At 44.2% G+C, this 14,083-nt stretch overlaps 1 protein-coding gene across 1 annotated transcript in view; it reads left to right on the plus strand.

Moving 5' to 3' along the window:
• The window catches only part of LOC129748897 (CAD protein), a 58,611-nt gene that overhangs the window by 43,174 nt on the left and 1,354 nt on the right, over positions 1 to 14,083 (plus strand). The window contains exon 5 of the mRNA XM_055743685.1: positions 11,968 to 14,034. Within this exon, the coding sequence (XP_055599660.1) occupies positions 11,968 to 14,034 (2,067 nt within the window). The remainder of the gene's footprint in view (positions 1 to 11,967; positions 14,035 to 14,083) is intronic.

A 14,083-nucleotide genomic window follows, 5' to 3' on the forward strand; every position in this document is an offset into this window, starting at 1 on the left:
GTTCCTTTGCTGCATTTATCTGCGACCAAACAGCTGTCTTCGCAATCGTGAAACCCATTTTGCTTTGATTTAAAGCAATCAGCTACGAAAAATTCACAAATGTTTCAACAGGAACCACATAGGAACTCTTAGATGTCACTTGAGATATTTAGAAAAATAATTCAAAAATCTAAACGACCTCCTCTACCGACAAAATATCTCTCGACTTGAATATTTAAAACCTCAAACGAGATCCATCATCATATTGGGAACATTTTAAAGCCAGAAAATGAAACGCCACCGTACCCGTACATGGTATTCTGATGCACGAGCGAGTGTATGCGCCCACGAATATTTGCCACACCTTCAGGAGTTCCTCAAGTTCATCTCGGACCCCTGCTGTTTAGAATCTCCGTGAACGGCCTGTGCTCAACACTTCTGTCCGATACACTTCTTCAAGTCGACGATCTTAAGATTATCCAAAAGATCCATAACACGGTTGACTGTCTGGCCCTTCAAGCTGACATCGCAAGATTATAGACTTTTCCTGTGCGAGAAGAATATCTACTAACAGGAGTAAGACTGGAGAATGTTAAGTCTATTTTCGACCTAGAAGTGAAGATCGACTACAGGCTAACATTTGCTGAACACGTCGCGTTTACTTCTACAAAAGGATTTGCTGCTCTCGGATTCCTGCGTCGGAACACCAAGGATTTTGATGACGTTTACGCGTAGAAAGCCATCTACGGTGCTTCAGTACGTAGCATCATGGAGTACGCCGTCCAGGTGTGGGCTCTCACACACAATGCCACCGTCTTCAACGAGCTCAGAGATGTTTCTTATTTTATTTTATATATTTTTCCCTCGGATAGGGAAAGCCCGCTGGAGTTAAGCTTCGGCCAAGCCTCAAACACAAAACCAGGCACAAACCCCTATCAAAACAGTTTAACAATTCATTAACAATATTTTTTTCACTATTCACTGTACTATCCTTGACCTTGTACAACAGTTACATGTAACTTTGAGGCTACCGTAATTTCGAATAATAAACTTAAACTTAAATGTAAAACCATTCCAGGAGGCGAATTATCGCTCTTTCAAGGAATGCTTGGAACTAAAACTCGTAGGCTTTTTAACAATTGACGGGTACCGGTGGAGGGCGATGGGGTGTTTTGATGATCGATGGTGGCGGCTGGTTGGAGTGGCTTGTTGGCGGTGGTGGTCTTGGTGGAGGGGCAAGAATAAAAAGATAACAGATTTTTAGCTATGTGACACGGAGATGCTAGCGGAGGAAGCGATGGATGTTTTGCTTGCAGATCGACAACAATCGTGATTTGAAACGGAAGGGCGTTGGACACTGTTAAGGTGTCTCATAGATTGTTGTAGAGTTTAATAGGTGATTCACGTTTCTTTACGAGCGGTGAGACGACATCCTTTCCAAGTGAATGTTGTGATGGAAATCCCTGATTGTTAGGAGTTTATGGGTATATAACAGAGTTTGAAATTCCTGGGCACCTTGTATGGGAAGCACTGAATTGTCCATACTATATAGAATTTCGGAAGGGTACAAGTACGGCAACCTCAAGGCAGCCTGTAGCGCCCTATTCTGCATGGCCTATAACTCCTTTAGGTGGCTTTTACAGGCTTTACCCCATAGTGAGACCAGATATTGCATCCTCGAGAGAAACAGCGCAAAATATACATTTTTCAGCCAGTGAATGAATTTTCCATATGGCACCAACGACTGGAGCGAGTGTTTGTCAAAGTTGCTCTATGTGGGCTGTCCAGTGTCCAGTTTAAGGTACCGTCGAAAAGTAGATATTTGAACTTGTTCGTTCGTTCAAATCCAGTGTTGCCTATGTGGATTATTGGCAGTTGCCGGAATTGAACAAAGTTTTCAAAAATTTAACGAGAGAAAATTACTTTCAATGCATTGCTGAAGGATTTCCAAATGATTTCCAATCCATTCCATTATCTGGAGGGGATTGGTATTGCTGAGCAATATTGTTTTAATGATTTTGTTTTAATACATTGAGAAAAAAAAGCCATGAACAGTCGATTTCATTTCGTAAAACCTTCGCCACGAATAGTGGCTGGCCAATGGCATAACGACCCGAGAGTGTGTGAAGTTCCAGTAAATCTTCTTTGAATTGCTTCAAAACGCTCAATCCACACAGCTTTAAATGGCCACCAAGTGGGCTTGTAGATTTTAATGTTGAACGAACCAAACAGCAGTATGTTACATTCAGTAATTTTTCGAATTTTCTTGTCTGGTATCTGAGCAAAATCATAAGTTATAAGTATTAACCCAGTCCCTTATAAGCAATAAGTCAAAAACACTGAACGAAAAGAAACTCAAAATGGGCTATATGATTATATGAAAAATCATTATCTTTCTGCAAAGTTGGCAGCAGTGTAGCTGTCAGTCGGCACTAACACCACCAACACTTTGTCGCCGAAAAGTCAGAAGTGAAAAGCTAGTGGCAAATGGTGGACGACTCGCCAACTCACGGCACGCTATTTTGCCATAATTTGGAAAGTGCCGCAGGTAAGCGGATAATAAAATCACCGCCAATTGAGCTATCAAAGGGCTCACAATTCTGCACGTTGCAGACATCGTTCCACTACAGGTCCAGAAAGAAGTTCCGGGACCGGAACCGCTGGCAGTCAAGCGTGCACGTGCGGAGTGCAGATTTCTTCTTGGCTCATATGGTTGAATCCAAAGGCGTTGTTCCTCGGCCACCATTATCCGAATCGACGCTGAAGGCCACGAAACAAGTCGCCAAGACCATCAACCAACACCAAAGGGGTCTCAGTGAGTAAAGAACCTTCTCCGTTTTAATTATTGTCACCTTATTGGAATGTCCAATCCCGACAGGACCCCTTTTGTGGAAGGCTCATCCTCGAGCTGCATCGTGGCTGCGGCGACATTGCCTGGAAGCATCACCTCCTTCTAGAGACTTCCGCTGGCCATTACCGGAGCGGTTTTTAGGTGTTGGCTGGGGAAGCACAATATTGTGTGGTGGAGCAGGACCAACAAAATGGGACAATCCCAGCAAAAGATTCCAGAATTCGTCCGACTCAAGAATCCTTTTGGTTTTGATGACCAATCGTCGATCAGAAGCCATCGCGATGTGCACTAAGTCCGACACCGTTTGTCGGAGTTGGGTGAACGACAAAACAAGCTTGCTACGAGGGAGAGGTGGTACGCGACTGCCACTGTACGCGGTGGTCCCCTTGCGATCACAGGGCGTTTTCCCTGCCGGATGACGGCAGAATCAAGAAGCGTGCGATTCTTATCGTGCTCAGGCCTGATGTGGCTAGCCAGCCACAGGGGAAAAGAGTAGGAACCCTCCACTGAGCAGCAATCGAGGAAGAAAAGTGCGGAAGTATTATCGGGTGCAGCCAAAGTGGATCAGCGGAACTGCAATCGCTCCGGGAGGCCGGACGCGACCATCAAAGAGCGCATCCTGTGCGCGTGCTCAATGGAATCGGTCGATCAACACCCGATACAAGTAGGCGGGCAATCCGGGTGCAAAGACCAACTCAAGAAGTTTCGCGAGAGGAGGAGGAATAGGTTGACACTACTTCCACGCACCAAAAGGGCCACTCGTCCAACTAAGAAGCAGCAGTACGTAAATCACGCTTACTTTTATGCCCTACAGGGACAATAAAATGGGTTACACCTGATTTCACAACAATTTGCTACCGGAACATGATTGACGCTTTTGATTTATTTTTTGAGGCACCGAAAGCCACCAATTTACCTGTTTCAAGTATAGAGCTCGTAGGCAGACAGGATCAGTAAATTCTTTGCTCAGCAGGAGTACTCCACATCGCACAAGAAGGTTAGGTAGCTTTTGATTCATTCACACAGTCCTACTTGATTCGCTGAATCAAACGCGGCAGTAATATCAGTATCTATGATATCTTGCTGGCCGCCATCAATGTTGGATAAACAGAATGATGTGAAAACTGCCAGGTTTGAGGTTAATGATCTTTTGGGAAAAAAAACCATGCTGGTTTTCAGAAATCCACCTGCGGCACGATGAAAACATTACATCGTTGGCGATCTTCTTTTAAAACCTTGAGCAGGCAGCTAGCGAGACGTGATACCTTGATTATTTCGCACATCCTGTTTCTTACCTTTTTTAAAGACAGGACTCACGAATGATCGCTTCCAGGTGGCAGGTAATTTTTGTTGTTCGAAGGACTGGTTGAATATGTGACTTCACCTGTACGTTTTCAAAACGCACGAAGGTATGCCATCTTTTCCGGTTGAGGTAGAAAACTTCAAATTGCTGATAGTATCAAGAACCATTTTTTCGGTAATAGCGAAGACGTCAAGTAATAGTGTGACCGCTGCATTTAATTGATCTGTGCTTAACAGTTGGATCGAAAAAACACTGGAAAAGTGATTGGCAATAGGTTACATTCTCGACAGAAGATTTGGCAATTCTGCCTCCAAAATGATGCACTGCAGGTAGATCAGACTCCTTTCTGGTGTTAACGAACTTCCAAAACGTTTTTGGATTACGACGAAGAAGTGCGATCTAAATAGCGACGATAGCAAAGACGATTGAGATTGGATATCTTCTGGTAGCATCGTTCAATTTTGTTTTGATAAACGGGCAGCAGGAGCTACTAAACAGTCGTAGCCATTTCGATCGAAGATGTTTCAACTGTTTTAGGAGACTATTTGTCCAAGGAGGTCATAGAGGAGTCTTTAGGTAATCTTTGTTGAGTGTTTGGTTATCTGCTCAACATATTTTCGAAGTGTAGTACGTTTTTAAGTCATTGATTCTGCAAAATAAGTTTGCAAGACTACGAGCATTTGTGGGGTATACCTAAAGGCACTCGAGTACACTTTAAAAGATGACTTCGATCGAACAGACTTAAGCTATCGATAGTTAAACGTTTTTTTTTTTTTTTAACAAGTAGTTTTATTAAGGCATTTAACTCATAAAGTTTTTTTGTGCCGAGTATTGATTTCACTTTTGTGTGATGTTAGTAAGAGGGGGGCCGTAATCGTCGCGGCTACTCAACTGTTAATTAGTTTAACTAGAGGAAAGGAAAGAGGATTGTGTAGGGTCACTCTCGAGTACAGATTTCCGTCTTGGGTTGGTGGTGGCTTCCTGTAGCGTGGTTTCGTTAGCTACCTCAGGTATTGTCTTCCTGGCCAGCCTTCTTTCCGGTGTTATCGAACCGGTCGGACGAGAGGTTGTTCTAATGAATAGACGAAAAGAGCATTAGATAGAGTAAAGACAGAGGGGAAGAGGACTAAACGACCAAGTCAGACATTTTAAGATATTTGTATATAGGGTACAAATATTCAAGATCTAAGTTTGCCAAGATGTCTCGAATTGGAACACCAGGTAGTTTACTTCGGGCCCTAAGGGTATCCAGTAGCCAAGCCCTCGATCGATCAAACCGTTCACACGTCCACACAACATGATCAATGTCGTGGTAGCCATCCCCACAAACACAAACATTGCTTGTAACTAGTTGTATACGAAACAAATGCGCGTCAAGCCGGCAGTGATTTGACATGAGCCGAGAAACCACGCGAATGAAATCGCGACTCATGTTAAAATGCTTAAACCATGCCTTCGTCGGAACCTTAGGGATAATCGTATGGAACCAACGTCCCTTTGTGCCATTATCCCAGCTAGACTGCCAAGCGTTAATCGCTAAAGTGCGAGGTATTGAAAAATATTCATTGTAAGTTATTATCCTCTCAAAAATTTCACCTTGTAACGCGCCCACCTTAGCCAATGAGTCCGCATTCTCATTGCCTTGAATAAGACAATGAGACGGGATCCAAGCTAAGGTAATCCTGTACGAATTTTCGATCAAAGCGCCCAATATCCCTGAAATTTCCAGCAAAAAATGGGAAGAGCGCTTCATCAGTTTCATCGATCGAATCGCCTCAACGGAGCTGAGACTATCCGAATAGATGAAATAGTGGTCTACGGGCAGTGTGCGAATGTGTTCCAAGCTACAATAAATTGCGGCTAATTCAGCAACGTAAACGGAGCATGGCTCTCGAAGCTTGAACGAAGCTTCAAAGCGCTCATTGTACACTGCGAAACCAGTCGCGCCGTCGATTCTGGAACCATCAGTAAAGAACATTTTTGTAGGGTCAATTTCACGTACTTTTGATGCAAAGATTGAAGGAATGACGTTGGGTCGGACGTGATCTGGTATTCCACGGATGTCAGCGGTCATGGACAGATCGAATTTTATTAAGGAACTACTGATCGGGTAGAAGTGACTCGTGTCCGAATTTAACAAAGAAGGGTTTATTTCTAACTGTCTAAAAGTTTTATAATTGTTTACATATTTTACATGCGGATTAATATTCATAAGCCTTTCCAAATTTTCTATCACCAAAGGATTCATAGTTACACTTCGAATTAGGAAACGTAGCGATAAATCGAAGAACCGATTTTTCAACGGCATTATTCCCGCCAGTACTTCGAGACACATCGTATGTGTTGATTGCATACAACCCATGGCAATACGCAAACAACGATACTGTATTCGTTCTAGTTTAATCAAATGGGTTTTCGCGGCGGACCCAAAGCAAAAGCTTCCGTATTCTATGACCGACAGTATCGTTGTTTGGTATAACCTGATGAGGTCCTGTGGATGAGCACCCCACCAGGTTCCAGTAATCGTTCGAAGAAAATTGATTCTCTTTTGGCATTTTGGTGTCAAGTACCTAATATGTTTTCCCCAGAGGCATTTAGAGTCGAACCAGACACCCAAATATTTAAAACTAAGAGATTGAGTTAGAGTTCTACCCATCATAAGGAGCTCTATTTGAGGAGGGGAATGCTTCCTTGAAAAAACTACTAACTCGGTTTTACTAGGCGAAAACTCGATGCCTAGATTCCTGGCCCAATGTGATAAATTATTTAGAGTTTCTTGTAACGGAGGTTTAATTTGAGTGCCTTTTTTACCTGTGATATGAACAACACAGTCATCCGCAAGCTGTCTTAGCGTGCAATTTTGTGCCATACAAGCATCGATCTCTCGGACATAAAAGTTGTATAGCAGGGGGCTTAAACACGAGCCTTGGGGTAGACCCATGTAACTAATTCGTTCAACTTTGGTTTCTCCATGACTAAAATGCATGATTTTTTCAGACAACAGGTTATAAAGAAAATTATTCAAAATTGGTGAAAGTCCGCAAGAGTTAAGTTGACTAGATAGCACTTCTATGGACACCGAATCGAATGCCCCTTTGATGTCCAGAAATACTGCCCCCATCTGCTCTTTTTGGGCAAACGCCAATTGAATGTCTGATGAAAGTAATGCTAGACAGTCGTTCGTACCCTTGCCTCTACGAAATCCATATTGTGTACTTGACAAGAGATTGTTTGATTCAACCCATTTATCCAGCCGAAAGAGAATCATTTTTTCGAGCAGTTTCCGGAGACACGAGAGCATTGCGATCGGCCTATACGAATTGTAATCAGAAACTGGTTTTCCCGGTTTTTGGATGGCGATAACTTTCACCTGTCTCCATTCATGCGGCACAATGTTCATCTCTAAACACTTATTGAATAAATTCAACAAGCGTTTTTTAGCGGTATCTGGCAGATTCTTCAACAAGTTGAATTTGATTCTGTCCAGTCCGGGAGCTGAATTGTTACATGACCAGAGCGCAAGTGAAAGTTCGACCATCGAGAATTGATCCTCCGTTTCGGAACTATTCTCTGTATCCCGATAGTTTTTCTGAGCTGGTACTGCGTCCGGACAGACCTTTTTCGCGAACTGTGTCAGCCAACGACTCGAGCTTTCTTCACTTTCGTTCGAAGGTGTGTAATTTCGCATGTTTCGAGCTGTTTTCCAAAGCGTGTGCAGAGACGTTTCTCGAGATAACCCATCCACGAATCGCCTCCAGTACCCACGTTTCTTGCCCCTGATCAAGTTCTTAAACTTGCGTTCCAAGGACAAGTAACGTTGGAACTTCTCTGGCAATCCAGTTCTGCGAAACTCAACAAACGCCTTGCACTTTTCTCCTCGCGCACGTGAGCAGTCTCCATCCCACCATGGAGTGGGAGGTCGTTTTTGTATCGTCGAATTGTCATTCCGTCTGACCTGTGCCCCGATTGCACAGTCCACAATTGTTCCGGACATAAAACTGTACTCTGCCTCCGGAGGCAGTTCTTCCGTTGAGTCGATGGCTTCAATGACACCTGATGCATACTTTTTCCAATCTATATTCTTTGTGAGGTCATAAGGAATATTGATCTCTTCAGGTGGACTACGACCACTGGTGATAGAAATATTGATAGGCAGATGATCGCTTCCCTGAGGGTCTTGGATTACCTTCCACGTACAATCCAAGCTCAGAGAGGAAGAAGCTAAAGAAAGGTCTAAAATACTATGCTGTGATTGGGATCCATTAATTCGAGTCACTTCCCCATTGTTTAAGACAGTCATGTTGAAGTCGTCGCACAGCTCATAAATAATGTTAGCACGATCATCATCACGTGAGCTACCCCAGCCCACGCCATGGGAATTGAAATCTCCCAGAACTAACCGGGGTTCTGGGAGAAGTGAAATAATATTCGCCAATTGGTTCCGGTTCACGCTTGAATTTGGCGGAATATATACCGAGGCTAGGCAAAGGTCTTGGCCTTTAATTCTAGCTTGGCAACTGACGACTTCAATACCCGGAGATGGTTGTAATGGAATACGATAGAAAGAGTGGCATTTCTTGATCCCCAAAAGAACACCACCCCCTCTTTGCCCATCTCGATCCAGGCGAATAATATTGTGGCTATGGAAGTTGAAATCAGTGTTTGGAGAGAGCCAAGTTTCGCATAAGGCGAACACATCACAATTCAAATTGTGTACCAATACTTTAAAGGAGTCTAATTTTGGTAAAATACTTCTGCAGTTCCATTGCAATACAGAAACAATTTCTCTTACCTCAGTGGACGAGTTATTCATCAAAAGAAATTGCTTCTGCGATGAGGGTCATAGTACAAGCTTTCTTTTTCAAGACTTCTCTCAAAAGAGGTACAAACATATTAATCATAGTCCTCCAACCTGCTGGTACACTGAAAAAGTCCAAGATGAACGAAACAATTTCCGAAAATTTCATCTTACCATCAGACGAAAAGCTGGGCAAACTGTTCGACGATGGATCAGATGCAGTTTCTCTGGGAATTGTTACATCCTTGTTAGTTACTGATGGTCCTGAATTCTGAAGGGAAGTCTGGGGTTTTGACTTCCTCGAAAGTGGGGGGAAGTCCTTCGGGGAGGGATTTAAACCCGGAGGTTTCTGAATAGGAGGGGTAGAATTACTATTCCCACTTTGAGGATTTTTAGTTTTATTAACTTTGCTGGCAGCTAATCTGGGTTGTGTGTTAGTTGTGCGTTTCCTTTTTGGAGCCTGTGAAACATTTTTTTTAACAAATGGCCCAGCTGATGTTCCTTCGCATGGATCCTCCCCTTCGGATTCATAGTCGCTTAGAAGGCCAAACTGGTTCTCTGAGACGATTGGCAAAGACTTCATCAGCATGTCTCTATATGATTTTTTAGAGCGAGTTTTCAAAGAAGTCTTGATTTTTTCCCGGCGCGATATGTACTTCGGACACGCCGAGAGAGCATGAGATTCCTCGCCTGTGCAATACAAACACTTGCTTACTGCTTGTATTTCACACGAAGCTTCCGCATGCTTCTCCCCGCACTTAGAGCAGCGTGCCTGATTGCAACAGTAAGCGGCCGTATGATCCAACTGCTAGCAATTCTGGCAGAACATGACCGAAGGCACATAAAGTCTCACAGGTAGACGAACCTTCCCGATCGCAACGTAATCAGGAAGTGCAGTGCCGGAAAAGGTAACGCGATAGGAGTTCGACAGGGAAAATGTTCGTTCTTCCCCCTCGCCTGATGCTGATTTCAACTGACGCGCGTCCAGCACCTTGACCGTGGGAAGACCAGGGTCTTTGAATCGGCCAACCCCGGAGTTCACAAGATCATCGACGGTCAAACCCTCTTCGGTTACCACTCCGTCGATTTCCACGTCACGAGCGGGAACGTATACGCGGTATTCGATCGTAAACTTCGGGTCACAAGCAATGGCATTTGCTTCCTTCAGGCTACCAACAACAATGCGCATCTTGTGCGGTCTCATCGGCTGGTAGCTGATTACGGAAGGGTAAGATCTGTCGAGGTCTCGGGCGATGGAAATCACATTAGGTGATTTCCCGTTCATTTTGGACCGGATATAAACTACCCAGGGCCCCGTCGATTCAGGTTGGTAAACCCGACGGCGAGGGGGCGGTTTAGGCAGCTCGTTAACTTCTTGAGGGGCTGGTGATGGTGGGGAGTTGCCAAACACAAAGGGAACTTGAGGGTAAGGGGTCTGTGGGAGGGGGGAAGGAGTATCTTCCGTGTCCGAGAGGTACATCGGTTGAATGATGATATTTTGGGAAGACTGTTGTTCCAAAAGATATTCTTCGGAGAGATCGTCCTCTCTAAAAGGAGGATGCATGCCTTCCTCGTCGCCGTCATCCGTTAGTCGGTTGCTTTCCGACATAACGGGCAAGAGTGGAGAGTCAAAACCTTTATAAAAAAAACTCAAACAAAATTTTGTTTGAGAAAAAAGAATAAAAAAAACTAATATAAAATATAGTAGGAACAAAAGAAAAGGAAAATATAAATAAAAGATATAAATAAAACCAAAAAGAAAAAAAAACTTTTTTGGAAAAAAGTATAAAAACCAAAAAAAAAAAATATTTCGAGCCACCCTAGTTGGTCGAACCACTCTAACACAACTGGTTTCGAACGAACAACGTGGTTTCCTATCGGTCTATTATGACGATTGACCTTGCTGGCTGGCAATCGTATACAACAGCGGGGCCTTTTGTTTTCGGCTGATGATGGTCTTCTGCGATGCCGCGCACAAAACTTTATCACTTTCGGGTATATCTGATAACAGAGTGCCCTAACGGAACACACATCCGGATGATCAGGGCAAAATTCTTCACACACTATGCTATTTACGGAACACTACCAGGAGCAACGAAACACTACCGCTTGTGGCGAGTGATGTGGAACGAATGATAGTTAAACGTGTGATTGAAAGATGATTCTTTGGTTTTTCTTCACACTCGACGTGTTTACTTGTATGATGATGTTTGTTATAAAAAAATGTGAAAATAAGCTGGGATACTCTTCTCCAGGAGACTGAAACAATTTTGGACCTTCTATCAGATAACCTCAAAATTTGAATAAAATGAATCGTGTCTTTTCTTGATAAAACACGGGAAAGTGTTAAACATTTTATTTCACCTCGAATAAGATGTATTAAAAAAAAAGTTAAAATTCAGTGAAAATTTTCATCACGACATAGGAACAAACTCGAAAACATATTGCTTTCATTTTCATCAAAGGAGAACTGTTATTTTGACTTGGCATGTGTATAAGATCTCAATTTTTAATTGATAGTGCAAATAATTTTTGAATATTGCCCGTTTTCAATATTCAAGTTGAAAGGTTTTAAACATCATATCTTGTAACATTCCATGACTGTCATAACAAGTTAAAATGTGTGTCCTTGAATCCGTTGACAAATTTTCAAATTAAGAGATTTCCCAAGAATGTTATTTCAAAGCGTTCATAAAAATTAACCAACACTTTGGGGTCGATAAAGTTGCTGACAATTTTATCGATCCGAAAGATTACAACCATGACTGGAAGCAACAACTTCTCGATGGAAGCTTCCATCACTCATCGCTTTCTCTGATAACAGCTGCGGTAGAAATGTACCAGCGTTCGGTATCTTAATTGCATCTCCATTTCAGTTGCATCCCATAGGTACACAATCAACCTACCGATTCCGAACTTCCTCTCTTTTTTTTTGTGGTTGGTTGGGATGTTTTAGTTCCGTGAAGTAAGCAGCAGTGTGTTATCTTGTAAAAGTTTATTTTTATTTAATTTTGTATTCGTTTTTTTTCTTCTCAGGTTGAATGCGTGCAATGGACTTTCGATTCTGCGATCGGGTCGACCAATGGGGTGGACGAGAATGGAGGCACCGCCGGAGAATTGCGTCATTTGGCGGAGTTTTTGGCGAACAAGCAATTCGACATGGTGATTAATCTGCCGATGCGGGGTGGTGGAGCAAGGCGGGTGAGTTCATTCATGACGCATGGTTATCGGACCCGGCGCCTGGCGGTAGACTATTCGATTCCGCTGGTGACCGATGTCAAGTGTACGAAGCTTTTGGTTGAAGCGATGAGCCGTATTGGGAGGGCCCCACCGATGAAGACCCACACGGATTGTATGTCCTCGCGGATGATGGTGAAGCTGCCTGGGTTTATAGATGTTCATGTCCACATGCGGGAACCGGGTGCCACCTATAAGGAAGATTTTGAGTCTGGGACGGCAGCTGCGCTTGCTGGAGGTATTACTATGGTGTGCGCAATGCCCAATACGACTCCACCGATTGTAGATCGACAGTCATTTCAGTTGGCCCAAGAGCTGGCTCAGAAGGGAGCTCGTTGTGATTACGCTTTGTTCGTGGGAGCTTCTTCGGGAAATTTCACCACTATTAGCGAGCTTGCTCCTCAGGCTGCGGCTTTGAAGATGTATCTGAACGAAACCTTCACGACGTTGAAGCTGAACGATATGTTGGTGTGGCAGAAGCATTTGGCAAACTGGCCGAAACGAGCTCCTCTTTGCGTCCATGCTGAGCGTCAATCGATGGCAGCTGTAATTCTGTTGGCTTCGCTCGTTGATCGACCAATCCATATTTGTCACGTGGCCCGGAAAGAAGAAATTCTGATTATTAAGGCCGCTAAGGAGCGAGGTATCAAGTTAACCTGTGAGGTTTGTCCACACCACTTGTTCCTTTCGACAGCTGACCTCGATAAGATTGGGCACGGTAAAGGAGAGGTCAGACCTGTTTTGTGCAGCCCTGAAGATCAGCAAGCCCTCTGGGATAACATGGATGTTATCGATGTTTTTGCCACGGATCACGCTCCACACACGAAGGACGAAAAGGAATCTGCTAAGCCGCCTCCAGGATTCCCTGGATTGGAAACGATTCTTCCTCTGTTGCTGAATGCGGTTAATGAAGGCAAACTCCAACTGGATGATCTGATTTCTAAGTTCTACAAGAACCCTAAGCGCATCTTCAGCCTTCCGGAACAACCGAACACTTATGTGGAAGTAGACTTCGACGAGCAATGGGTCATCCCAGAATGTCCAGCGCACTCGAAAGCCCGTTGGACTCCGTTTGCCGGAATGCGCGTTAAAGGTCGTGTTCATAGAGTGGTTCTTAGAGGAGAGACGGCCTTCGTCGACGGAGTTGTTCTCGTTCAACCGGGGTATGGCCAAAACGTCCGCGAGTGGCCTTTGAAGAAACCGACGGTTGCGAAGAGCGTCGAAAGCATCAATGCCTCCATGGATGGTGGATTGGATCTTCTGGCACTGACGAAATCCCTGGACAACTCCCGACAAGGTCATGACATGTGGGAAGCTGATGGACACACAAACGATATGTTCAGCAAACTTTTGTCTAACGGAGTCGCTTCGGAGAGCAATAAGCTAAGTGTCAGCTTTACCGATTCTCAGCTGCGACCCCTGTCCCCAATGACCCGGGTCCGCAGTGATTCGACGAGCAACTACGGCAAAGACAATCCAACAATTTTGAACGGGCCGGGAGCCACTTTAGCTCCGAAAGATCGACCCCTCACCGGAAAGCATATACTAACTGTGGACATGTTCAGCAAGGAACAGCTGAATGTGATCTTCAACGTGGCCCAGACTATGAGAGGTCGGGTTGCCAAAGATCGACCTTTGGACGATCTGCTCCGGGGTAAGGTCATGGCTTCCGTATTCTATGAAGTCAGCACTCGCACCAGTTGCAGCTTTGCCGCCGCGATGCAGCGTCTTGGAGGCAGAGTGATCTACATGGATGAAACAAGCTCATCGGTTAAGAAGGGGGAAACACTGGAGGACAGCATTCTGGTGATGGCTGGATATTCGGACGTTGTGGTGCTGAGACATCCGGAACCGGGAGCTGTTGCGGTACGTTTATCCAACTCAATTCTTGTGTCTTAACTCAACTCATAATCTA

This window comes from Uranotaenia lowii, chromosome 1 (genome assembly GCF_029784155.1).
Source record: "Uranotaenia lowii strain MFRU-FL chromosome 1, ASM2978415v1, whole genome shotgun sequence".
Taxonomy (NCBI): Eukaryota; Metazoa; Arthropoda; class Insecta; order Diptera; family Culicidae; genus Uranotaenia; species Uranotaenia lowii.